This window comes from Primulina eburnea, chromosome 6 (assembly GCF_022965805.1).
Source record: "Primulina eburnea isolate SZY01 chromosome 6, ASM2296580v1, whole genome shotgun sequence".
NCBI classification, from domain to species: domain Eukaryota; kingdom Viridiplantae; phylum Streptophyta; class Magnoliopsida; order Lamiales; family Gesneriaceae; genus Primulina; species Primulina eburnea.
The window spans coordinates 28,318,189-28,344,155 of NC_133106.1; the positions used below are offsets into that span (position 1 = coordinate 28,318,189).

Below are 25,967 nucleotides of genomic sequence, written 5' to 3' on the forward strand. Positions count from 1 at the left end.
ACATCTGTCGCTAGGCAGCATGCACAAAGACACCTCACCTTACATGCATGAACGTGTCCAACAATTACCATGCACTTGACACCTGCCCGGCAGGCGTGTCAACCAAATACTAAAACTCAATCGACACCTCGGCTACACCTCGGCTTACTCACACGAACTCTAAAGCCAAATTACACATGATTTACTTAATTAAAGATACTTAATCATGTTTATTTAAATAAATAGGATTCGGGCTACTACATTCTCCCCCACTTAAAAAGATTTTGTCCTCGAAATCAGACTAGAAGAAGAACGAAACGAAATCACAGCATCGATAAACAGCTCAAATACTGTTGAATACAACCGATGTTTGGTTTACAACGGAAAAACACACGTACATCCATAGTACAACTACAGTACAACTCAAAAGAGCTCTGGATGCTCTGAACGCATACGGCTCTCTAACTCCCAAGTGGCTTCTTCAGTGCCTCTGCGCTGCCACTGAATTAAGACAAGATGAATGATCTTATTCCGCAACACCTTGTCTTTGCGATCGAGAATCCGAACTGGTCGTTCCACGTAAGACAAATCTGAATCAAGTTGAACTTCAGAGGGATGTAAGATGTGAGACTCATCTGCTACATATCGTCTCAACAAAGATACGTGGAACACATCATGAATACTTGATAGGTACGGCGGCAATGCAAGTCTGTAAGCCAAATCTCCCACGCTTTCCAATATCTCAAAGGGACCAATAAATCTTGGAGATAGCTTACTCTTGAGACCAAATCTCAAAATCCTGCGAAAAGGCGAAACTCGGAGAAACACTTTCTCACCTGGCTGAAATTGAAGAGGTCGACGCTTGGTGTTCGCATAACTAGCCTGTCGATCCTGAGCAGTCTTAATCCGCTTCTTGATTACTGCAACCTTATCAATAGCTTGCTGGACTAACTCTGGTCCCTCAACATGTCGTTCCCCAACTTCGTCCCAGAATAATGGAGTACGACAACGTCGCCCATACAACGCCTCAAATGGTGCCATACCAATACTACGATGATAGCTGTTGTTGTACGCGAACTCAATCAAAGGCAAATGATCCTGCCAAGCGGTTCCGAAATCCATAACACAAGCTCGCAACATATCCTCAAGTGTACGGATAGTCCTCTCTGTCTGACCGTCGGTCTCTGGATGATAAGCCGTACTCAAACTTAGTGAAGTACCCAATACTGACTGGAAACTACCCCAAAATCGTGAAGTAAAACGAGGATCTCTGTCACTAACAATACTGACTGGCACTCCATGCAAACGTAAAATCTCTTGAATATACAATCGAGCCATACGATCGAAAGTGAAATCACGGTTATATGGCAGAAAATGAGCAGACTTGGTGAGTCGATCCACCACTACCCAAATAGCATCACTGTTCCTCGAAGACAATGGCAAGTGAGTAATGAAGTCCATCGCGATATGCTCCCACTTCCATTCAGGAATAGGTAAGTTCAACAATAATCCTCCCGGTCGACGGTGCTCTGCCTTAACCTGCTGACAAACTAGACACTTGGAGACAAACTGATAAATGCTGCGCTTCATCCCTTTCCACCAAAATCGTGTCCTCAAATCTTTATACATCTTATTGCTTCCCGGATGAACACTTAACTTGCTTCGATGAGCCTGAGACAAGATCTCTTCCCTCAAAGTATCATCCTCTGGTACTACAACCCGATTAGACAAACACAGAAGACCATTAGACTGATAATGGAAATTGCTATCTCCACCAACTAACCGAGCTAATCTCTGAGTCTTGAGATCAGACATCTGAGCATCTCGAATCCGATTGAACAAAGTTGGCTCAGATAAAATAGTAGCAACACGAATGCTCTCCATACCTTTCCGATGTTTTAATTTAAACCCCAACGAACAAAAATCCTGTACAGCACTAGACATAGCACTGGTTTGAAGTGCAGAGGCTCTCACCTTGCGACTAAGAGCATCGGCTGTGAGATTCGCAGAACCTGGATGGTACTTGATCACACAGTCATAATCCTTAAGTAGATCCATCCAACGACGTTGTCTCATGTTCAACTCAGCCTGAGTGAACAGATACTTCAGACTCTTATGGTCAGTAAAGATTTCAAACTGAACACCGTACAAATAATGACGCCAGATCTTCAGTGCAAACACAATAGCTGTCAATTCTAGATCATGAATAGGATACTTTTCCTCGTGAGATTTTAACTGTCTAGAAGCATAAGCGATCACATGACCATTCTGCGTCAACACACACCCTAAGCCTTGAAAGGAGGCATCGGTGTAAACACGGAAACCATTAGATCCTGACGGTAACGCCAAAACAGGTGCAGAAGTCAGAATCGACGAAGCTCTCTGAAACTATCTTCGCACTCAGATGACCACTCAAATGGAACATCCTTCCGAGTAAGCTGCGTCAATGGTCTAGCTACCTGAGAGAAATTCACGATGAAGCGACGATAATACCCTGCCAGACCTAGAAAACTACGAATCTCGGCCACTGTCGTCGGACGTGACCAATTCAGCACTGCCTCAATCTTGCTAGGATCCACAGAAACTCCTTTCTTGGAAATCACATGACCAAGGAATACTACACGATTAATCCAGAACTCGCACTTACTCAGCTTAGCATACAATTGCTTCTCGCGAAGAATCTGCAACACAATCCTCAAGTGATGGGTATGCTCTTCCACACTGTGAGAATAAATCAAGATATCGTCGATGAAAACCACAACAAACTGATCTAGAAAATCCCGAAAGACTCGGTTCATCAGATCCATGAACACCGCTGGCGCATTTGTCAATCCGAATGGCATAACTAGAAACTCGTAATGCCCATATCGAGTACGAAATGCAGTCTTGGAAATATCATCGTCTCTGACTCTCATCTGATGATAACCCGATCGCAAGTCAATCTTGGAGTAAACAGAGGTACCCTGAAGCTGATCGAACAAGTCATCAATACGAGGTAATGGATACTTGTTTTTGATCGTCACACGATTCAGCTGGCGATAATCAATACACAATCGCATCGATCCATCATTTTTCTTGACAAACAAGACTGGAGCTCCCCAAGGTGAAACACTCGGGCGAATATAACCTTTATCAAGAAGATCCTGCAATTGCTGCTTCAATTCCCTCATCTCTGACGGAGCAAGACGATAGGGGGCACGAGAAATCGGTGTAGTCCCTGGTATTAACTCGATGCCAAATTCCACCTCTCTAATCGGAGGAAAACCAGGAATCTCATCTGGGAAAACATCAGGAAACTCACAAACCACTGGAATATCATCTGTATCAACACTACTTGTGGATGAATCAATCGCATAGATGAGGTAGCCTTCCCCGCCCGACTCTAAAGCACGACAGGCTTTCAGAGCAGATACCACTGGCATCGGAGGTCGCGCTCCCTCATCATAGAAAAACCAACTAGAGCTCTCAGTCGTACGAAACTGAACAAGCTTCTGGTAACAATCCACAGTAGCTCGGTAGGTAGTCAACAGGTCTATACCCAGAATACAATCAAAATCTTCCATCTCTAGGATCATAAGATTCGCAGTCAACTCGTTACCCTCAAAATCTAAAGGACAACCCATCACTAGACGCTTTGCTAACACCGAATGACCCATCGGAGTAAAAACGGAAAGAATGACGTCTAGAGAAACATACGGTAACTTATGACGCTTAACAAATCGTGCAGAAATGAATGAATGTGATGCTCCGGTATCAATAAGAACAAAAGCAGGAATACCGCATAAACAAAAAGTACCTGCTATGACTCTCCCTGTCTCATCTGCAGCCTGATCCTGGTTCAACGCAAATACCTGACCTTGGGCACGAGGTCGAAGATTTGAACCGCCCACTGCCTGACCTTGTGTCCTCTGCTGAACAGTCGTCTGAGATCCGGAACCAGATCCTGCTCCACCTCGCAACTGAGGACAATTCTTCTTAAGATGACCCATCTCTCCGCACTGAAAACAAGCTCCTGCGGCTGATCGGCACTGCTCCGATGGATGGTTCTTCCCACAATGCACACAAGAAACCTTCTTCTTACCAAAGCGAAAAACACCGCTAGACCGAGATCCAGATCCAGAAGAAGAAAAACCTGACTTCTTGAAAGACTGAGATCGAGGGCTCAAAGTATTCGGAGGTCTAGAAGAAAGAATAGATCTACCACGCTGGAGACTGATCTCTGCCTGGCGACACCGGTTCACTAACACATCATAAGAAGTAGGATTATCGCAGACAGTGACTCGATCAAAGATCTCCTGGTTAAGACCCTGAAGGAAATGGTCATACTTGGCCTCAGAACTGCCACTAATATGAGGAGCAAAGGGTAACAACTCGAAGAACTTTTGCTGATATGCATCAACAGACATACTCCCTTGCTTAAGATTCAGAAGTTCAATCGTCTTTGCCTGGCGAAGGGCTGGAGGAAAATATAGCTGCATGAAAGCTGCACGGAATTCGGCCCAAGTCACCCTACCCTGAGACTGGACTATCGGCGCAGAAGTCGATCGCCACCACTTGCGCGCACGGCCCTCGAGAAGAAAACCAAGGGTCTCCATCTGCTGCTCTTCGGTGCATTGGAATGCACGGAAACAACTCTCCATGCGCTCTAACCAATCCTCAGCAACATCGGGAGTCTCACCACCGACTAAAGGCTTAGGCCCCATCTGAATGAAACGGTGCATCTCAAAACGCCTAGGCCCATCACGACGATGACGATGTTCACGATGACGCCTACGATCGCCCTGGTCACCCCAACGACCTACACTCCCCTGACTACTCTCATCACCAAGGTGGTCAGCCATCGCTACAAGATAGAATGGGGAAAAATGGTAAAATGGTCAACGGAAATCCCAAAACAGAATCTATATCCCAAAATTATAAGCATGCTCTGATACCATAAATGTAGTGACCCGTTCCAGAATCATTACTAATCAAGATTTAAGCATGCAATTAACTTAATTAATTACAATCAGAGATAATGGCGGAAAAGGTCAACAAACGATAGATATACAACCCAATCGAAGTCCAGAATAATACAAACAACAAATAAATGGTACAACTGTCTCGAAACAAAGCAATACTGATAACTAAAACAAATGGCTACTCAATGTCCTCCTCCTCCTCCTGAGCCCTCCAACCTGAGACCTGTCCCGTGGGAATGGGGTGTCCAAGATAAAGAAAAACGAGGACGTGAGCGATAAGAACGCCCAGTACAAAAGCATGAGTATACAAGCCTATATGAAATGCACATGCTATGATATGATACCAGGGTAGTCAAGAAACAAGAGTCACCAAAAGATCTCAATATGCTCAGTCTAGAGGCGCCAAGTGGATAGTGCCGCGCAGGTACTCCTCTGGGTCACTGCATCCACTACAAGATCAGACGTGGACCTAAAATGTCCCGGATCACCGAAGCCCTCCGGACCCGTCGGCCACTGTGTACTCTCGGTGTCCATGCGTCCACAAGACAGGGCTGAGCGGCCCCACAAGATATAGCTTATCTCGAAAGAGATACAGCTCAACAATAAAGGCTATCTCGAAAGAGATACGGCTCAAGATGAAATGCAACATGCAGCAATAAGCGTGACATAATAGCATGCATCATATGACATATATCAATGCAGCAAATAATCATGCAACACATATAAGAATGTATACTCAACCAGGATATCTCGGATAGTACTTTCGTACCTCTAGTAAAGCAATCCTAGTCCCACAGGAAATCCTATCAATCGGGTCTAGTCCGTCGTCAGCCCTGACGATACTGAGCTCCCTGACTGCCCTTCTCGGACCGTCGGCTATGCCCGGCTGCTCTGTCCGGGCTGTTCTGTCCTTCTCGGGTTGCTCTTCCCTTCCCGGGCTGATCTTCCCTTCCTGGCTGCTCTTCCCTTGCCGGGCTGCTCTTCCCTTGCCGGGCTGATCTTCCCTTCTCGGGCTGCTCTTCCTTTTCTGGGCTGCTCTTCCCTTCCTGGCTGATCTTCCCTTCCCGGGCTGATCTTCCCTTCCCGGGCTGCTCTAGAGAGCTAAAACTTGCATTTAAACACACAGTACCCCCTTCACAATGAGAAATCCCATGGCCTATTTATAGACCTCAGCTCGGAACTTACCTGCATGAACATGTCAACCAAATCCCATGCATCCGGACATCTGTCGCTAGGCAGCATGCACAAAGACACCTCACCTTACATGCATGAACGTGTCCAACAATTACCATGCACTTGACACCTGCCCGGCAGGCGTGTCAACCAAATACTAAAACTCAATCGACACCTCGGCTACACCTCGGCTTACTCACACGAACTCTAAAGACAAATTACACATGATTTACTTAATTAAAGATACTTAATCATGTTTATTTAAATAAATAGGATTCGGGCTACTACAGACCAGATAAGTGACCAATTCATAAATTCAGTCTTTAAAATTACACGAGACTTTTAATTTCTTTAAATAACTATTTATTGTCTTATCAAGTATAAAAAAAAGCAAATAAATTTTTTAAAAATTGTCATTTGTTGGGCATAATCCAAACAAACATAAACATAAACATAAACATAATGAAAGTTTTCAAACAAAAAATTACTTAACGAATTCTCGATGTCAATTTTTAATATTAATAAAAAGAAGGTAAAAACTTGTGTGAGACGGTCTCACGGGTCATATTTTTGAGACAGATATCTTATTTGGCTCACCCATGAAAAAATATTACTTTTTATGCTAAGAGTATTACTTTTTATTGTGAATATGAGTAAGGTTGACCCGTCTTACAGATTATGATTCGTGAGACGGTCTCATATGAGACACACTCTATAAAGTATAATGATGATATTTGACTACTTAAATCACTTGTTATTGTGAGATCATACTGAATAAAATGATGAATAATTATATTTGTATATATAAATGTCAACATATAGTTAAGAAAAATCAAGTCCTTTTTATCTTTAAAATTAATGGGCTCATATAAAAGAATAAATATTGTTTTGATCGTGTATTTGAAATTAAAGATAAGATAATAATGTGAAGTTAAATATTCTAATATAATAAAAAAGAGATAAAAATAATAGTTAATATAATATTTGATTTGATTGATAAATAATAATTTGTTTGATTTGAATGATTAAATTTGATATAAAATAATTGAATATAATTTTTTTAATAATTAATAAAATATTAATAATATTATTTATTTAATATTGTAATTTATATCGAATGATTTGATTGATTTAATATGACATAATAAAAATGATATTAGATAAATAAATTATGAATAGATTAATATTGTACAACTTTTAACGGTGACATAGAATTGATGTCTTGATCAATATATATTTTCATATCTATCGTCGCGACTTTTGTAATCTCAACCAATGTTTTGCAAATTGGATTGGATCGGTTGGTTCGACCGATTCACGGTCAAATCGGTCACATATTTAGTCTGAAAAGTATTGAAAAACTATTTGATCGGTCAAAATTGGTCCCAGTGGTTCACATATTTTAATTTTTTAAAAACAAGTTTGATTTTTTTATTTAAAATTTATTTCTTGGGTTTTATATATATAATATATATATATATATATATATATATAATATGATTACTTTGAGTTTGAACTTTATTATTATTTTAATAATATTTTATTTTATTTGATTTATTTATTTTTAAATATATAAATGATTTTTTTGATGAGACTTTCGATTTTACTTCATATCGATTAAACCACTTTTTTATATATTCCCTAACTAAATCTTCTCCAAAACAGACGCGGCTTTATTCAGCCCTAAATCCTTTCGTTTCAGGTTCTGTTGTCCGAATTCCCTCCATCTTCTCCGATCGAAGCTCGCAACGATGGTACATGTTCTTTATCCTTGCTTTTACTTTTTTTTTCCATTTATGTTTTTAAATTTTAATTAATATTTAACGGTGTTTACTCAGTCGGTTACTTTTAGTTTCCTTCTGATTTGCGATGTTCATGATCTGCTTAATTAGATGCTTGCAACTATGAATTTTTTTGTGATTGGTTTTATTTTTTTTATTTATCGAGATTTTCAGACCTGATTTGCTATTGTTTCATTAGTTTATGCTTGGATTCTGCGATGACTGAAGTTTGTGTTGATCGATCTTGGAATGGATTATTCTTATTAAGTTTAATGTTTATGGATTCTATTTTCAGCTGGAAAGTTGTTATTACTGCAATAAAATGGTAATACTTTGTTAGCGAAATGATTTCGGTCTGGGCGTGAAATTGATTATATCATAGATTTTGTAATTTATCTGGTCAAACTTTGTGGCAGTTTCAGAGAAAAGATGATGGTGTGAATGGAAGAGGTACACCTTACAATACCGAAAGCCATTAGAAACCTTAATTTAGGGACTTGCTTTTCACGTAATTGTCTTGTATAACAGAGCACCTTCATTTGTCCGAGTTCATTCAGGAAATGGGGCCTTACACTATATTAAATCATACGGAAAATACTTTTAATATATTGACAAATGATCGAGATTTCTAGCACTTTAATTTATAACAATTATATATTTCCAACCTACTCGATATTACAACAAATGTACGGGTCAATTTTTAATAGAGTGTACCAAGTATGAGTATCGACTCACAGAGATTGATATGTGACAAATTTATCTCAAGTTCAATTCTTTTGTTAACTAAAACTAAAAGTGGATGAATTAATAAACTAAATTGAAATTCAAATAAAGAGATGGATCAAATACAATGTTAATAATTTAAATTAAAATAATAAACAAACAATTGTCAGGATCTCATTTCCCTTATCTCTTAATCTTCTCTGATGATTGAATTTCAATTCATAAGTCATAATTTTGACGAGATTCTATAATCTATCAATATACTTTGTCGAGCTATATTAATCTAATTAACAAAATGCAGTAAATTAGTGTCTTTGTGTTATTTCACAACTGCAATCGCATTAACGAACCGTTCCTTTAGCTTTCATCTATTGGACTATAACTATCAACATTTATCCAACCTCATATGTTTATACAAGTTGTTGATTCGTGGATTATGTTACCACATCATATTATAAAATCTTTTGTCGGTCTCAATTGTAACACATAAAAACACTTCGAAGTTGATTATAATCCCAAGATGCAATAAAATACAATAACATAATCAAGTATGTTCAAGAATAAAATCCAATCACGACATAGATGTCTATGGGTAGAATCCCCTCAATCCTAACAAAAAGAAAGAGAAAATAAGTAGAAAAGAGACAAACGAGTGTTTGCGGTTCTTGTTCCTTCATGACTCCTCCCTTCTTTTACGTTTCTAGATTTCTCTCCTTGGCGGTTGATGATTGCGGCGGCTCCCCCTCAATTCCTAGGTTATATTTCTTTTTATGTTAATAGAGTCCGCAATTTCTTTCCTTCCTGGCCCTAACAATCCGCGCAGATTTGTTTCTATCTCCGGGTCGTGCTGGTGGGGGTAATTTTGACCGGTCTAGCGCGACTTGTTCTGCCAGCCCCATGTTTCTTAGTTTCGTGTTGGGGTGGTAATTTTTGACTGCCTAGCGTGAATTGTGCTGTCCAAGTATTAGGATTCCGTCCATTCGTGCTGGGTGATATTTTTTGACTGCCCTAGCGCGATTTGTTTTGCCAAGTTCTGCATTCCGCCACCTCCGATCCTCAACTTTTGCCACTTTTACAATTAATAAATTCACATGAGTAGTGACAAATATGCACAAACAATAAATAAACGTTAAAACATACTCGAAACAACATAAACAATGCAATAATGGACTCAACATGACATAGTTAAACCCGTTAAATCGACACCTATCAACAAAAAAAATCTCCTGATTAAAAAATAGTAAAAATCAATGAACGATGTCTTTGTAAAACATCTTATACCTCTTAAAACAGTTAGGTCAGAAGATCTGAGTCAGGTAGTTGCCACACCTACCAAATGATCTGAGTCAGCTACCCAACCTACCAAATAGTATATAAGCCCCTTTATGTTTATTGTTTATAAAGAGTTCTCTGTGGCAACCTTCCGTAGTGTTGATGCAGAGGAAATTCAAATTTAGTTGAAAAACCATTGTTCAACACAATTGCATCTAGTTTGGTGAGCCAAAATTTCACAATTGTCCAGATTTAGTTCCTTCCAAGTTTTTCTATGCAATAGTGAGTTTTGGTTTTCCCTTCCAAAATGTGTCTATTCTTCGTTTTTCTGTTTTGGTTTGTGAGACTCCATCCTCTCTGTTTCATCTTACCGTTTTTCTCCATTCCCCTTTGCCTTTACATCCACTTCTCCATATATTTGAATGGGAAATGTAAAGTTATTGTGCTATCTAGATGTGAGGATAATGTTAAGATGAATCCTATTTTGTATACATAGGCTAATTCAGCATCCGGAATGGCAGTGCATGATGATTGCAAACTAAAATTTATGGAATTGAAAACTAAAAGGACACACCGCTTCATTGTCTATAAGATCGAGGAAAAACAAAAACAGGTTATGGTGGAAAAGCTCGGTGAACCTGGTCAAACTTATGATGACTTCATTACATTCCTTCCTGCTGATGAGTGCAGATACGCCGTCTTTGACTTTGAATTTCTTACCAAAGAGAATGTCCCAAAGAGCAGGATTTTCTTTATTGCGTGGTAATTTTTCGTCCCTTTTCACATGACAATCCCCAAGAATTTTATTCATTTTGTTATCTTACTGGTACCCATTCCTTTTCCTATATTCATGCCTAGGTCCCCTGATACTGCGAGGGTCCGTAACAAAATGATCTATGCTAGCTCCAAGGACAGGTTCAAGAGGGAATTAGATGGCATTCAGATAGAGCTTCAAGCAACCGATCCGTCTGAGATGGACCTTGAAGTCTTCAAAAGTCGTGCAAACTAAAGGCATCTCTAGGGTTGCAGTGAAGTATGATTTTACTTTACTCGGGAGCTGTTAATAGTTTGTGGAACTATGGAAACTGTCTAAGCTATGATATTGGTGTGTTGCTGAAGTTTTATTTTGTATTCTTGGCGTTACTCCAGAACCAATTCCGTGATTTTGATTTTATTTTGTGGGATTTATATTAGAAATGGTGGTTATATCAATTATTGGATTGGCGTCTATTTTTCAGAAATGTAATCTGACTTATTGGCTTTCATCATTGCAGTTTGTCAAAAATGCAGTCTTTCACGAATTTGCTTTTGGTTTTCTTGTTGTAAGTTGCTGATTGTATCCTCCAAACTGAATTAAGCCTCCTCATGTGATTGCTAATGTACAATGAAAAACTTTTATGTGTTTATTTATGTCCTTGTATTCCACATGAGTTCGAATCTTGGTCGAAATCGGTAGTTCGACCTATGTGGTAATTAGGTTGACTTGAAACCTTGGTTCCCCATTTCTCAATTTACAAAAATTTGCAGACAAACAGGATTATGAGACTGAAGAATGTGAATCCTGTTTCTGACTCGTTTCTTGGTCCTAAATAATTGGCATAATTCCTTGACCTAAAAAACATCGGAAGCATGTTTCGAGTGTGTCGTAATTTTATTCCAATTGAATCGTCAATGAATAATTCATACAAAGTCTACAGACACAAAACCAAAATGAGAAGTTGACATTTGAAGGTTCCATTACCATCTTGCATAGCCCTGGAAAAGATTTCGTCCCGAAATTGCTCTCCTCGTCGCAAGTCCTACATTAGGCAGCTCCTTTTCTACTCTATTCTATGTTACAAACAGTTAGATTAATCTAAAATAATTAGTTTCGAAACTTTATCTTCTTGGAAAATGGTGGCTTCAAATAAGATAAGCACTGGTTGTCTGAGTTAGCTTTAGACCTCTTTTCACCATACTACCATGCAGTTTAGAAGCTTTGTCCATTTCTCGAGCTATACAACATCTATAAATCAAGAAGTTGTAAGCAATCGAATCAGGTTTCAGACCCCGGTTTAGCATGATATCCCATAATCGGAACGCTCCTCTCAAATCACCCATCCTACAATGTTCATAGATAAGAGTCGAGTAACTTATGTGATCAGGAGATATACCGTTATTGGTCATCTCAACTAGGATTCGAGCAGCTTCCTCGATACAGCCTAATTTGCAAAAACCTCGAATTAGAATATTGTAAGTGATGGTGTTGGCAAGACACCCTTTAACCATTGCAGTATGCAACTGCCCAGCTTCTTCCATGTTCCCTCCTTTAGTAAGATGATCAAGAAAGCATCCGTATGTGATCTCATTAGGTAGGATGCCATTTATCAGCATTTCTTTGCAAAGAATCTCCGCCTTCTCCGCAGATCCTGCCTTACATAGAGTATTTACCATCACGGTATATGTAACGACATTTGGGGAAAGCCCTTCGGTGAGCATTACATCCCAATGGCCCAGAGCCATCTCAAGATTACCAGCCTTTCCATACATATCAATGATGTTGGTATAAACAACATTATCTGGCTTCAATCCCTTGTCATAAATCTCCTTTAAAGTATTTATTAATCCTTTTGCATCATGCTGACTCAGAAACCCATCAATCAGCGTAGAATAACATACAAGATCCATGAAGATACCTCTTTCCCCCATCTCTCCACAAGCACTCAACGCATCTTTCAATCTTCCTTCCTCACAATAACCATGTAAAAGTGCAGAATAGCACAACTCGTTTAGCTTGTGATGTTTCATCTGAAGGTCATCCATGAATTCTTTCGCTTCAGATACCCTACCAGTAGAACAAAGCCCAGAGATCAGTGGCCGATAAGTATATGTATCCGGTCTGAGGCCCTTATTTATCATGTCATCAAGCAACTCGAAGGCCCTAGTAACGTTACCCACTTTACAGTTACCTTCTATCAAAACATTGTATGTTACCTCATTTGGAGTAACATTCATTTTTACCATCACATCAAACATCATGCTTGCTTCAGCTATCATATTTGAATGACAGAGACCATAAATAAGTGCTGTGTATGTACGAACATTCGGTGAAATCCCTTTGCCTGTCATCTCATGATATAACCGGAGTGCCTTATTCATTCCTTTTTGCTTGCAAAAGCCGTCGATTAGTGATGTATATGTCACAATGTCGGGTACCAATCCTTTCTCATTCATCTCAACAAAAAGAGACTCGGCTTGATTCAGTTTCGCCAACTTACACAACCCATCAATTAACATATTATAGGAGTAAATGGTTGGCATTATTCCGGCATCAAACATTTTGTCACGAAACAGAACGGCTTCTTCCAATTTTCCTCTTTTGCATAACGAATTAATGATAATGTTATAAGTAATATCATTTATTACCAACCTCATTTCCTTCATCTTTATGAAAATCATTTCCGCTGCATCGAACCTCTCATCTTTACATAAAGAATGAATCATGGAATTACAAACATATAAATTAGGCACCACCCCAAGTTTCGACACCTTATGAAGCACGTCATAAGCAACGTCAATGCCCACTTTTCTCCTCAACCCATCGACAACACTCGATAAAGCCTCCACACTTGGGACAATACCATATGCAGCCATCTCATCCACCAAATCTCGTGCAACCACAAATTCTTCCACTCTGCAGAACCCAAGAGCCAGCGTGCAATAAGTAATAACATCAGCTCTCAAATCCATGAGCCCCAGCCTTTTTTTAATCTCAATTGCCTCCCACACTCTCCCACTTTTACAAAGCCCATTAATCAACACATTATAAGTGACCACATTCAATCTGAATCCCTTCTTCTCCACCCAACTCACCATTTCCTTTGCTTTATCACAATCCTTCAACTCACACAGGCTTCTTACGACAGCAGTATACACGTAAACATCCGGCTCAAGCCGAGAACCCGCAAAAAATTCATCAAATAAACCGAGCACCATATCACACTGTCTTATCCTAATCAACCCATTCAACACTGCACTCAATGTCCTCACCTCCGGAAACAAACCGCACTCCTTCATCAATCTTACGATCAGCACAGAATCCAAAACTCTTCTACCCTGAAGATAACTCTGAACCAGTAAATCGAACCCATAAACCGAATAAAAATCGAATCCTCTGTAAGAATCAAACAATTCCCGAAAAACGGACCTGGGCTCCCCATTTATCTGCAAAAGGGTCTGCAGAAGCGACGACGCCGGCCAGTAAAGTTTCGAATGTGCCAACGAGTGAATCAGCAAGCAAAACGACTTCGTGGAATGGTGGAAGCTCCTGTGAAGTCCAAGAAAGTTGAAGAAACGGAGAACTAACCTGGAATCATCAACATTTTGGAGGATAAGTCTCTCGATGTGAGTCGGATTCAGGCGAGTGGAGACGAAGGGGTTGTTCAAAGAAATTGTCCAGCTCTGTTTGCTCCGTATGATGTCGTTTAGCATCGACAGAAGATTATCGTCATCATCTTGTTGGAGGTGGTGGGTGGTTTCAGGGACGATGGTTCTGAGTTTAGGTAAGGGAATTGAGGGACGAATCGAGGGTTTCATGTGATTTGGGGTTCGAAATTAGGGATTTCTTCAGCTCTTTTGGGAATTTTTACTGCAGGGAACCTATGAGTTCCACCGGGGAAAAGAGTGTAATCTTTCATACGGCGGAGGGTACAGAAAATACAGTACTCAAGACACAGTTATACTTAAAATTCTCAAAGGATCGTTCACAGCACCATTAGTTTGATAGACCCAGTATTTTCAAAGTTAGCATTTAATAATAATTGTGTAACTCAAATATTTATAAACTATTGAGAAAACTCAAGTATCATGATTCGATGAATCTGTTAGCATGATGTTGATGAATAATGCCACTGAGTCATATCATTTTGTATATATTGAGTGATGTGATTTTTCAAATGTGATCTAAAACGAAGTCACGTTCTCCATTCAAAAAGAAAAAGAATCCGTGTGTTGTCCCGATCTTTTTGAAACAAATAAATTGTTTATGATATTCACCCCTAAACTCTGAAAATATTAGTAACAAACAATGCGATATAGAACAATTGAAATTCAAACTAACATTCAAATAACTCGTCTTTGACAATTCGTGTGAAAACAACCTATAAACGCTACAAAGATTGGATCTTGATAATTTTGATTTTGCTATTTGAACAAAGCAAAAAGCTTTTGAAATTTGAAAGAAAAACTCAAAATATGGATAACAATATTCAAAATTATGTCAGTGACCCAACTTACAAAGTATACTAATAAAAAACGTGGTAAAATATCTCCTAAAACCTGAAAAATAAGGTAAAAATGCCCGCTGGGGCGCGTCTTGCTCGGCCTAGATTCTATCTTTTTGTGTCCTTCAACAATTGAATGACATTATAATGGTCCTAAACTTAATTGGTACTAGTTACTCTGCACACGCGTTGCGTGTGTGTACAATCTTTTTTATTATTATCGATGGACTAAAGTGAAAATTGACAAATTATGGAGGGACTAAATTGATATTTGAATGATTGAAATAAAAATTAAAGTGTGTGTTGAAATAAAAAAACAAAAAAACAAAAGTGTAATATTACTATAACTGTAAGGGTAAAACTGGAAAAAAAAAGATGGTGTCCTCCTTGACAGTTTTTATAAGGTACTCAGCCTTAATAAATAGTATAGATGTTTTTGGTAGCTTGCCATGGATCCTTGATGAGCTTCTTTGAATTTCTTTTCAATTGTTAGCTTGCGACTCCTGGTCAGATTCATATCATATTCCCATTCTTCAAAAAGATTTGTCCTCAAATCTTTGCTACATACACAAAAACGAAGCAAGTTAGTCACAAAAAAAATTATATCACAACTATACTTGCTTTTCAAATCCAGCTTGTAGATCATCTGCTCGCTTCTTCCACCCCAGAAACCCCAACTCAACGGTTGCCCTTACTATGTATTCAGCTATTACTCTATACGATAAATAACAGATGACACCAAATGATAATAACAGAATATCATTAAGCATCATGAACACCAAATTCCTCCCCTTCTTAGACCTAGTTAACACCAAAATAAAATTCATACAAATGTACGACCATAGCTTACTAGAAATTTGAATTAATTCATGTACGATATAAGAATCTAGTTTATATTTCATTTTCCTATATACGATGCATGTATCACAATATCACTAAACATATCGTTTCATATGCAATCAATACAGAAAATCATACATTACATCAATGATCACATAACAACTACGTGTCTTACTAACACCTAACTCATGCAATGAATACAAAAGGAATTTAATCTCTTTAATGCAATATTCATCATGAACATAACAACTCTCATATTCAACAATGCATTCTTCATAACCATCACCAATCAAATGACAATCATATAAATAGGACATACTAAATGTACTACCCATGCAATCTTTGGCACAACACAATAATTTAATCATGATGCATATAAATCATTGTAGTCAATACATTCCACCAATTTGGCACCATGTGAGGAATCAAAAATCATTATATGTACATGCAATTTTTCAATACTCTCAAACCCATAAAATTAGGAGAATAAAGCTAAATTTACATTTGGTACCTCAATTACTACATTTGCAACATGTTCTCCAAATTTTTCAAAACAAAACAATATAGAATTAAGGTAATGAATAAAGATATACCTTTCAGGTCAATGTATGAGCAACTGCCCTTACCTCACCTTGAATTTCCTTGAATTCAGGTGGCTCAACCCATTGGTTTCTTCTATCTATAAGACTTGTTCGTCTCCTCCTCATGGCACTCCCAAAGTACTGCAAAGAAGAAATAATAATTCTCGTGATTGAACTAGCTATATCATCACAATGTGAATAGACATCTTTGTACAAATGTACTTTAAAAGGTTTATACAAAATCAAGTCTATTTCATTCTCAATTTTTTGGACCATTAATTCATTTTTCTATTATTTTTCTTTGGCCTCTTTTTTCATATTTTTTTCTTGCTATGACCATCTCACTCTTTCTTTCGGCCATTTCACATTCCTTTCACTCACTTCAAGAGAATTCAATTGTCATCAAGAACTTCTTTTGGAATCACTTGAGCAAATGAAATTTTTAGTTCATCGATACATATATGCAATAAAATCTCACTTTGTCTTATCTCCTCCTCCTCCATAGTAGACATAATAAGAACTTATCCAACATCTACTTATTCACTTTCCTCAGTATATTGTTCAACAACTTCTATTTCAGATGTACCTTGATATTCATACTTGAACGATTCATTATTTAAATCCATCATTGGGCTAGCCATGATCTTCTCCTCCACACTCGACCTCCATGTGGATGCCCAAGAGGCCTGATGCAAGTCATGTTCATCTCTCCTACCAACTCTCCTATCGCAGTAATTGGGAACAAACCATTTCCTCATCACCTTTTTCATCTCATCTCACGTGACTATAGGGTCCTCTACACATTGCCTCCTACCCAACGCTATTTTACCCCACCAAGTAGTGGCGTAATCGGTAAAATCCCTACAAGCACGTTTTACCTTCTCAGCCTTCGAATTAATTTTGTTTAAAAACACTGCGCCACCTTCTCCTTCCACTCAAGATACTGCCTTTGGATCAGATTCTCCATGGAAATATGTAACTCTAATCTTAATATCACCCACTCCATTCCTTTTCCGTCTTCTATATTCACTATTTTCATCACGTTGCTTATCATCACCACGAGTCAAGTACGACGCTCTATTCCTTTCAACTCTACTACGACGTCTATCATACGTCTCATATTCTTCGCACCACTTATACTTCTCAGTTAGAAGCTTGAACTCCTTCCCCCACATCATATCCAACTGTCCAAACATTGTTTGAATTTGCTTATCGTTATACATGTGTACCTGCAAGAAATATTAGTAGAAAATAATAAAGAATAATGTCTTCTCACCTCAAATCCTCACTAATTACTCCAACAAAATTCACTCAAAATCTTTGTATTTTTTTTCTCATTACAAATACTCACTAGCCACTCCAATGAATATACGCTTGCACTCAAGTTTTTTCACTCGAATTTTGAGATTTCTCTCAAAGGTGCGCTCGAGCTTTGTATTTGCATCAAACTTTAAGATTCTACTCATGGACACTTGCAATTGTCTTACTTAGACTGCACAAAGCCAAGAATTTTGATTTTTGTGTGTGTGGATAGATACTTGAATATGACTTACAAAGAGACAAGAACAAAATTTCAATGCTAAATAATAGCTCAATTTCTCGAATTTTTGTATTTTTTTGGGACATGCACAACTAGGATTTGTGCAACTCGAAAAAAAAACCCGAAGAACGACTCAGTGAATTTCGAGAATCGCAAGATTCACGAAATGAAAAAAGAACGAAAAATCCAACACATCTTAAAACAGAACGAAAAAATAAGCATATCTGATGATAACAATGAGATACTTATTTGAATCAAAAGGAATCAAATGATCTTATACAAATGATGTGATTCTTCAAACGCGAAATGAAAACGTGATCTAACACGAAGTCACACCCTCGATTCAAAGAAAAAAGAATAGTTGTATTGTCCTGATCTTTTTGAAACAAGTAAGTTGTTTGTGTTATTCACCACCAAACTATAAAAAGCTTAGTAAAAAAGAACACAATATAGAACAATTGAAATTCAAATGAACCTCCAAAGAATTCGTCTTTGACAATCTGTGTAAAAACAATGAACAAATGCCACAAAGATTGGATCTTTGATAAGTTTGATTTTTGTTGTTTGAACAAGACAAAAACCTTTTGAAATTTGAGAGAAAACTCACAAAATTGATAACAATCTTCAAAAATATGTAAATGACCCAACTTATAAGGTATATTAATAAAAAAACTTGGTAAAATATTTTCTAAAACTCAAAAATAGGGTTTCTATAATTAATTCTACGTTACAATTCCGAGTTTCTGAAGTACTGTCCAAGGGGTGCGTGCTAAGGCAGGTGAAAATGTCCGTTGGGGTGTGCATTGGGGCGAGTGAAAATCCTCACTGGGGTGCGTCTTGCTCGGTCTGTTTGTCTTCTTTTTGGTCCTTCAACACTTGATGAGATTATAATGGCCCCAAACTTGATTAGTATGCTCTTGGAAGCTTGCCATGAATCCTTGAAGAGCTTTCTTGAATATTTTTTCAATTATTAGCTCGCGACGCTCGGTTAGATTCATATCATTGAGGATATTGTCCTTATGCTCAAATGTTCTTTCTTCAAGATTTTATTTAAATTGAGTTACATAGACGGTTTGAATATTATGAGTATACAGTAGTTCATCATGCATTTTTTTAGGATATTGTACCTGTAAATAATGTCAAAAATTGGTCGAAGTCAGAAAATTTGAATAGTTCTTTTTGGTCAACAGATTGATTTGCTAAGTATTGAGTCTTCCATTTCAATAACGATCAAAGGAATAGCATTTGCAGCAATTTAAAATATTATTTTGCAATAAAATGGGCAATGATTTCCTCACACGTTATATAGTTGTTTACATTGAACAATTTTTTTTTGTTGTTGTTGATATAATGGATGTTAATATTAAGGTAGATATCCTGTGAGTCAACTTGTGGTTTGAAGATTTTATTGACTCATGTGTAATGTTCTTTATTTTAATATATAATTTATGCTTTATATTTATTATGACATTTTTTTTATCTGTATACACATGCAAAATATATAGATAAAAACCTTGAATATAACATATATAATGTTGTATTATTGATGTTAATCATGAAACACATATTAAAGTTATAGTATATTCAAAAAAAATTTCAAGTCCTTTCAACCATATAAAAAAAAGATAAATGTCGCTAAAGCATTAGACTAGCATCTATGACGTCGTATACCACATTTAATTGGTAATGACATAGAGATATTCAAACATACAGATGTGTGATCACTTAATGAGTTCACTGAGCAACCATTCGTTCGACTTTTCAGGTGGTTATCATCCATCAAGTGGAGAAGTCCGATGTTATCAGAGACGGATTTACTCTAGGGCTGTACTGGGCTGTAGCCCAGCCCACTTTTTAATTTAGCGACGGTTTTTCAACAACCGTCGCTATTATTTGCGACGGTTTAGTAGAACCGTCGCCGATGTGGATCGACTCCGGTTTTAATTACACTGTCGCTACTATCGATGTCTTAGTCCAATCAAGTCCCGTCCATTTACAAGGATGAGACCAAATTCATCCCATATCCTCTGATCCGCCCCACCTCAATTCTACAAAATTTCTCTCCCAAGTCCCAAGCCCTTTAGCGACAGAATAGAATTGTGGACTCCCGAAGAAATCGAATTGCCCATCGACAAAGCAACAATCCAGGTAAGAATCGGCTATACATTTTTTTATTTTGTTTTTTATAGCTTCTCTGTGCGTGATTTGTGGTTTCTTGATTGTTTGTGGTTGAGTTGTTGATTGACTATTACTTGTTTATTTGTTTAATAATTATTTTATTCTTGCTTAGGAGTATAACTTGAACTATTTCAAAATGGAACATCAATCTGCTGCAAAGAAAGGAAAAACATTGATATCATTTTTCTTTAAGAAGAGAGATCGTCAAGCTAGTTAAGATACTTCAATTCCTACGGTCCTTACAATGCAACATCAATCCAGTGAAAGTCTTCTATTTCCCAATATTCAAATTCCTTCATGTTCCTCTCCTAGAGACGATCATCAGTTTTCGTCTACTTTTATTGAACGAGATCCGAGAAAAAGAAAACAGATATGTGAATATCATGTTAATGTACGAGATGAGATAAGACGTTCATATCTAAATATGGGGCATTATCAACGAGATATGTTGGAGTATCCAGGTACAAAATTTGGAAGCCAGAATCGTCGTTTTCAGAAAATCGTTGTAGGGCACAACTTCGTTGAACGATATAATGTAATTTTTTTTAATAATATATAACTTATCATATTGAGTTCAAGCCCCCCCCCAACTTTTATTCCTGGATCCGTCCCTGGATGTTATTGTTGTATATCATTAATCTTTAGGACCCGGGACAACACTAATACTCTACATGTTAGGACTGCACTTTGACTAGTTTACTGACTCCATGAGGATCATTAGATGGCAAGATTGAGTGTAATTTCGTCACATGTAGGAGCTAGTACATTAAAGTCGTGGATTCGACGCTCACCTATGGACATTGATATTCTATGTGATCTGAGAAAATAATAGTACATAAAATCTCTAGCTAGAGTATGTTATGTGAATTAGGGTAAAAAGGTTATCTAGTTGCACATGTAACGCCACTATGTATACTCAAAAATATATCACATCATTATAAAATTCATATGAAACATCGACGAGTCAATGATTGCAAATTTGATCTGGATATATGAGATGAAAAGATCGTACGATACACTAACCATAATTTATTAGTTCTTGCTGACACTATCAGTAATACAAAGAGAATCATGGGGCGATGCTAATAAGCGGTCTTACCATGATTTGATGCGTACAATAAAAAATGAGTTATGATATTCAAACCGGTAGGAATCTTAGTTAGATTAGTAAGCTCATGTAGTTTAATATTCAAGTCTATACTTTTGACCTGGACAACTGAAATTGCTTAGCATCAAACCAATAATTTTTTTTTTCTCTCTCTCTCAAAGGAGCCGCCTCTTTATTCTTAGAAAATGTTCGGCTGCCACCTTCCCTCATGGACACGGCCATTCCGTCGTTGCACCACCGTCATGTCGTTGTTGTCGTCGTCGCCTTCTTTTTATGTCTCAACAAACAATATTCTATAGTTATTTTTAGTGCAAAATAAATAAGGAATATAGATTTCAGTCATGGACCTAATGTTGGAGATTGAAGAAAGAAGTTTCAATTTGATTATTAATAGAAAATAATAAGAAGAACTATATCTGATAACTCTAGAATAGTTGGAGTCCAAAAGTGTCATCATTTGAAGGTTATTCAATAAATATCCTATGAATTTTATAATCCACGTGACATCCAAAAGAGTTTGTAAGAACAAATATTTATAAAAAAATTAAATTCTGCTACGTTCTTGGATGCGAGAAAACAATATACCAACAGTTGTACCAGAGAGCCAAATTCTCAATATCGTATAATTTTTCATGTTGAGTTATTTGTTTATAAGCATATAAAATATTTCAAGAATCGCAGGTTTTCATTGATTTACAAAAATGTCAAAAAAACTTCAAAATTTAATTTTTTTTACATCTCTGCTCGAAACAGTATTGGGCAGCGGGTTGGGCAACGCTGCCCATCACAGACAACGCTGCCTGCAAAATTTTAAAACAAAAAAAACAATTCTTTTCTTGAGCGATTGTTCTAAGGGCAATTTTGAGAAAAATACATCTGCATATGATTTACTTAAGATTCAGTACCTATTAGTTTTTTTTTCTATTTTAGTACCTGACAAAAGATCATTTTAGTTTTTACTACATGTTTCATACCTTTTTACCTTTTTACCCTTGTAATTAATAAAAAAAATTATATAAATACCTATTTTTGTTGGTTATCTTCTCTTTTCACTCATCACCAATGTATTTGGATGACATTTATTTTTAATTTAAATATTTTTTATTTAAAATAAATAAATTCGCAACTAATGATTGAACTTTTTGAAATACTTAATTTTACTTACGAAATACTTAATTTTAATTTTAAAATACTTGATTTAGTAAATGAAATATGCATAATGTGTATTAAAATACTGGATGTTCGAATATGCAACGCAAATTAACTAAATGTTCTCATTTCCATCCAAGATGCATTTGGATGACACATTCATTTCATTTAATTATTTTTTTTATTGTTAAAAAACAAATTGCAACTAAGCATTGAAGTTTTTCAAGTACTTATTTTTACTTGCGAAATACCTAATTTCAATTTTAAAATACTTGATTTGGTAATGAAAAACTCATAATGAATATTAAAATATTGAATATTCGAATATGCAACGTAAGTCACCAAATGCTCGCATTTCTATTCAAGATGCATTTGGATGACATGTTCATTTCATTTAATTATTTTTTTATTGTAAAAAAAAAACAAATTTGTAACTAAGCATTGAATTTTTTCAAATACTTACTTTTACTTGCGAAATACCTAATTTCAATTTTAAAATACTTGATTTGATAAATGAGATATCTATAAAAGTTAATAAAATACTGGATATTTTAGTAGGCAATGTAAGTTCACAAAGTGCGCGCATTTTCATTCAAGATGCATTTGGATGAAATGTACATTTCATTTAAATAATTTTTTATTTAAAAAAATAAATTCGCAACTAAGCATTGAACTTTTTTCAAGTACTTAGTTTTACTTGCGAAATACTTAATTTCAATTTTAAAATACTTGATTTGGTAAATGAAATACTCAGAATGAGTATTAAAATACTGGATATTAAAATATGCAATGTAAGTTCACCAAATGCTCACATTTTCATCCAAGATGCATTTGGATGATATGTTCACTTCATTTAATTATTTTTTTATTGTTAAAAAAACAAATTTGTAACTAAGCATTGAACTTTTTCAAGTACTTAGTTTTACTTGCGAAATACCTAATTTCAATTTTAAAATACTTGATTTGGCAAATGAGATACTCAGAATAGGTATTAAAATAATGGATATTCGAATATGCAACGTAAGTTCACCAAGTGCTCGTATTTCCATCCAAGATGCATTTGGATGACATGTTCATTTCATTTAATTATTTTCTTTATTTAAAAAAAAATTGCAACTAAGTATATAACATTTTGAAGTACTTACTTTTATTTGCGAAATACCTAATTTCAATTTTAAAATACTTGATTTGGTAAATGAGATACTCAGAATGCGTATACTGGATATTCGAATATGCAATGTAAGTTCACCAAGTACTCGCATTTCTATCCAAGCTGCATTTGGATGACATGTTCATTTAATTTAATTGTTTTTTATTCTAAAAAAACAAATTTGCAACTAAGCATTGAACTTTTTTAAGTACTTAATTTTATTTGCGAAATACCTAATTTCAGTTTTAAAATACTTGATTTGGTAAATGAGATACTCATAATGAGTATTAAAATACTGGATATTTGAATATGCAACGTAAGTTCACAAAGTGCTCGGATTTCCTTCTAAGATGCTTTTGGATGACATGTTCAAGAACTTTTCAGCAGCTACAAAGCTTTGAAAGAGAAAAATAAGCTTGAAGCGAATATTTGAAGATTTCTAGACAATGTTCTTCGAGAGAATAGCCTTTGATAGGAACGAGTAGCATAATCCGTGGATTTACAATTTACATAGGAATATAAAGTCGGATACCCGTCGATAGTCATAGTCCAGTAGGTCGAAATAAAATGACATGCAATTCACCCTTGATAAATAATTAAAGAGATTTAATTACTTCATTGAGTTGAATTAGTTTGACATAGCTTGAGAGGGCATGTTCAATTGGATAGGAAATCTCTTTGAAAGAATAGATCATTGTCGAACGAATTAAGTAGATTAGCGAGAGGTAGGTGAACCGAGATTCTCAACAAATTCATTTCTCATTGAACTTTAATCAATCTTTCTAGCTTATTTATTTCATCATTTAATCCTTGAACCATTTCATTGAGTTTTTATTTAATAATTGTAGTAGTAAATAATCATCTGAAGTATCGCTGCTAAAATTGAATAACTGATAATAATAATAATTGAGAAATACAGTCCTTAAAGGAACTATATTCATACTCTTGTACACTATATTATTACTTGATATCGTGCACTTGCGATTATTTCTACCTTGAATATTATTAATTTTTACTAAGAATTTTACAATAAAAGTTTTGTCCGATCACTAAGCATTGAATATTTTGAAGTACTTACATTTACTTGCGAAATACCTAATTTTAATTTTAAAATACTTGATTTGGTAAATGAGATACTCATAATATGTGATATAATACTGGATATTTGAATATGCAACTTAAATTCAGTCATGGTTGGTTTTTTCAACTAAGATTTATTAGAATACTTATTCATGTCATTTAAAGAAATGAACATAGTTCATTACTGATCCGTGGAGTAAGAGTAAGTTGTTTGTAGATCAAAATAAGCACTTACCTTTAACAAAAATATAGTAGCATACTTGTCCCGTAATAAAAGTAAGTTATTTCTTTGTATACCGAAATAAATTATTATTTTTATTTCATGAGGAGTGATGAACAATGTATTTGTTAAAATTTCAAATGCATTGAAATTGCATCATGATGCATATTAGAAATATCAAGTATTTTATTACCTATTCTGAGTATCTCATTTATGAAATCAAGTATTTTGAAACTGAAATTAGGTACTTATCAAGTAAGCTAATTACTTTAAAAGTTTCATGCTTAGTTGAGAATTTGATATATTTTTTTACAAAATAGATACACATGAGAAGGATATGTCGTCCAAATACATCTTTCAAGGAAAGACCAACACCTGGTGAACTTACGTTGCATATTCGAATATCCAGTATTTTAATACACATTATGAGTATCTCATTTATCAAATCAAGTATTTTAAAATTGAAATTAGGTATTTCGAAAGTAAAAGTAAGTATTTGAAAAAATTCAATGCTTAGTTACGAATTTGTTTTTTTTTTTTTTACAATAAAAAAATAATTAAATGAATTGAACATGTCATCCAAATGCATCTTGAATGGAAATGCGAGCATTTGGTGAACTTACGTTGCATATTCGAATATTCAGTATTTTAATATTCATTATGAGTATTTCATTTACTAAATCAAGTATTTTAAAATTGAAATTAGGTATTTCGCAAGTAAAAATAAGTACTTCAAAAAGTTCAATGCTTAGTTGTGAATTTGTTTTTCTTTTAAAAATAAAAAATATTTAAATGAAATGTACATGTCATCCAAATGCATCTTGGATGGAAATGCGAGCATTTGGTGAAATTACATCGCCTACTAGAATATCTAGTATTTTATTAACTTTTATGAGTATCTCAATTACCAAATCAAGTATTTTAATACTGAAATTAGATATTTTGCAAATAAAACTAAGTACTTGAAAAAG

General features: G+C 35.9%; 2 protein-coding genes across 4 annotated transcripts; one reads left to right on the plus strand and one right to left on the minus strand.

Annotated features, from left to right (window-relative positions):
* The first annotated feature begins 7,724 nt into the window (after nucleotides 1-7,724).
* On the plus strand, nucleotides 7,725-11,297 carry LOC140834062 (actin-depolymerizing factor 3). 2 transcript variants are annotated; one of them, XM_073198677.1, is made up of 4 exons: nucleotides 7,744-7,867; nucleotides 8,311-8,344; nucleotides 10,386-10,651; nucleotides 10,748-11,297. In XM_073198677.1, exons 2-4 carry the CDS (start codon nucleotides 8,336-8,338, stop codon nucleotides 10,896-10,898), a joined length of 426 nt encoding a protein of 141 aa, XP_073054778.1. In that variant the 5' UTR covers nucleotides 7,744-7,867; nucleotides 8,311-8,335; the 3' UTR covers nucleotides 10,899-11,297. The 2 variants fall into 2 exon arrangements, with proteins under 2 accessions (XP_073054779.1, XP_073054778.1); XM_073198678.1 differs by lacking the exon at nucleotides 8,311-8,344 and having other exon boundaries at nucleotides 7,725-7,867.
* Nucleotides 11,298-11,527: 230 nt separating this feature from the next.
* LOC140834063 (uncharacterized) lies at nucleotides 11,528-14,638 on the minus strand. Of its 2 annotated transcripts, XM_073198680.1 has the most exons (2): nucleotides 14,076-14,316; nucleotides 11,528-13,984 (listed from the first exon to the last, which is right to left on the minus strand). In XM_073198680.1, the coding sequence occupies exon 2, from the start codon at nucleotides 13,943-13,945 to the stop codon at nucleotides 11,792-11,794; it is 2,154 nt and encodes a 717-aa protein (XP_073054781.1). In that variant the 5' UTR covers nucleotides 13,946-13,984; nucleotides 14,076-14,316; the 3' UTR covers nucleotides 11,528-11,791. The 2 variants fall into 2 exon arrangements, with proteins under 2 accessions (XP_073054781.1, XP_073054780.1); XM_073198679.1 differs by having other exon boundaries at nucleotides 11,528-14,638.
* Nucleotides 14,639-25,967: the final 11,329 nt, after the last annotated feature.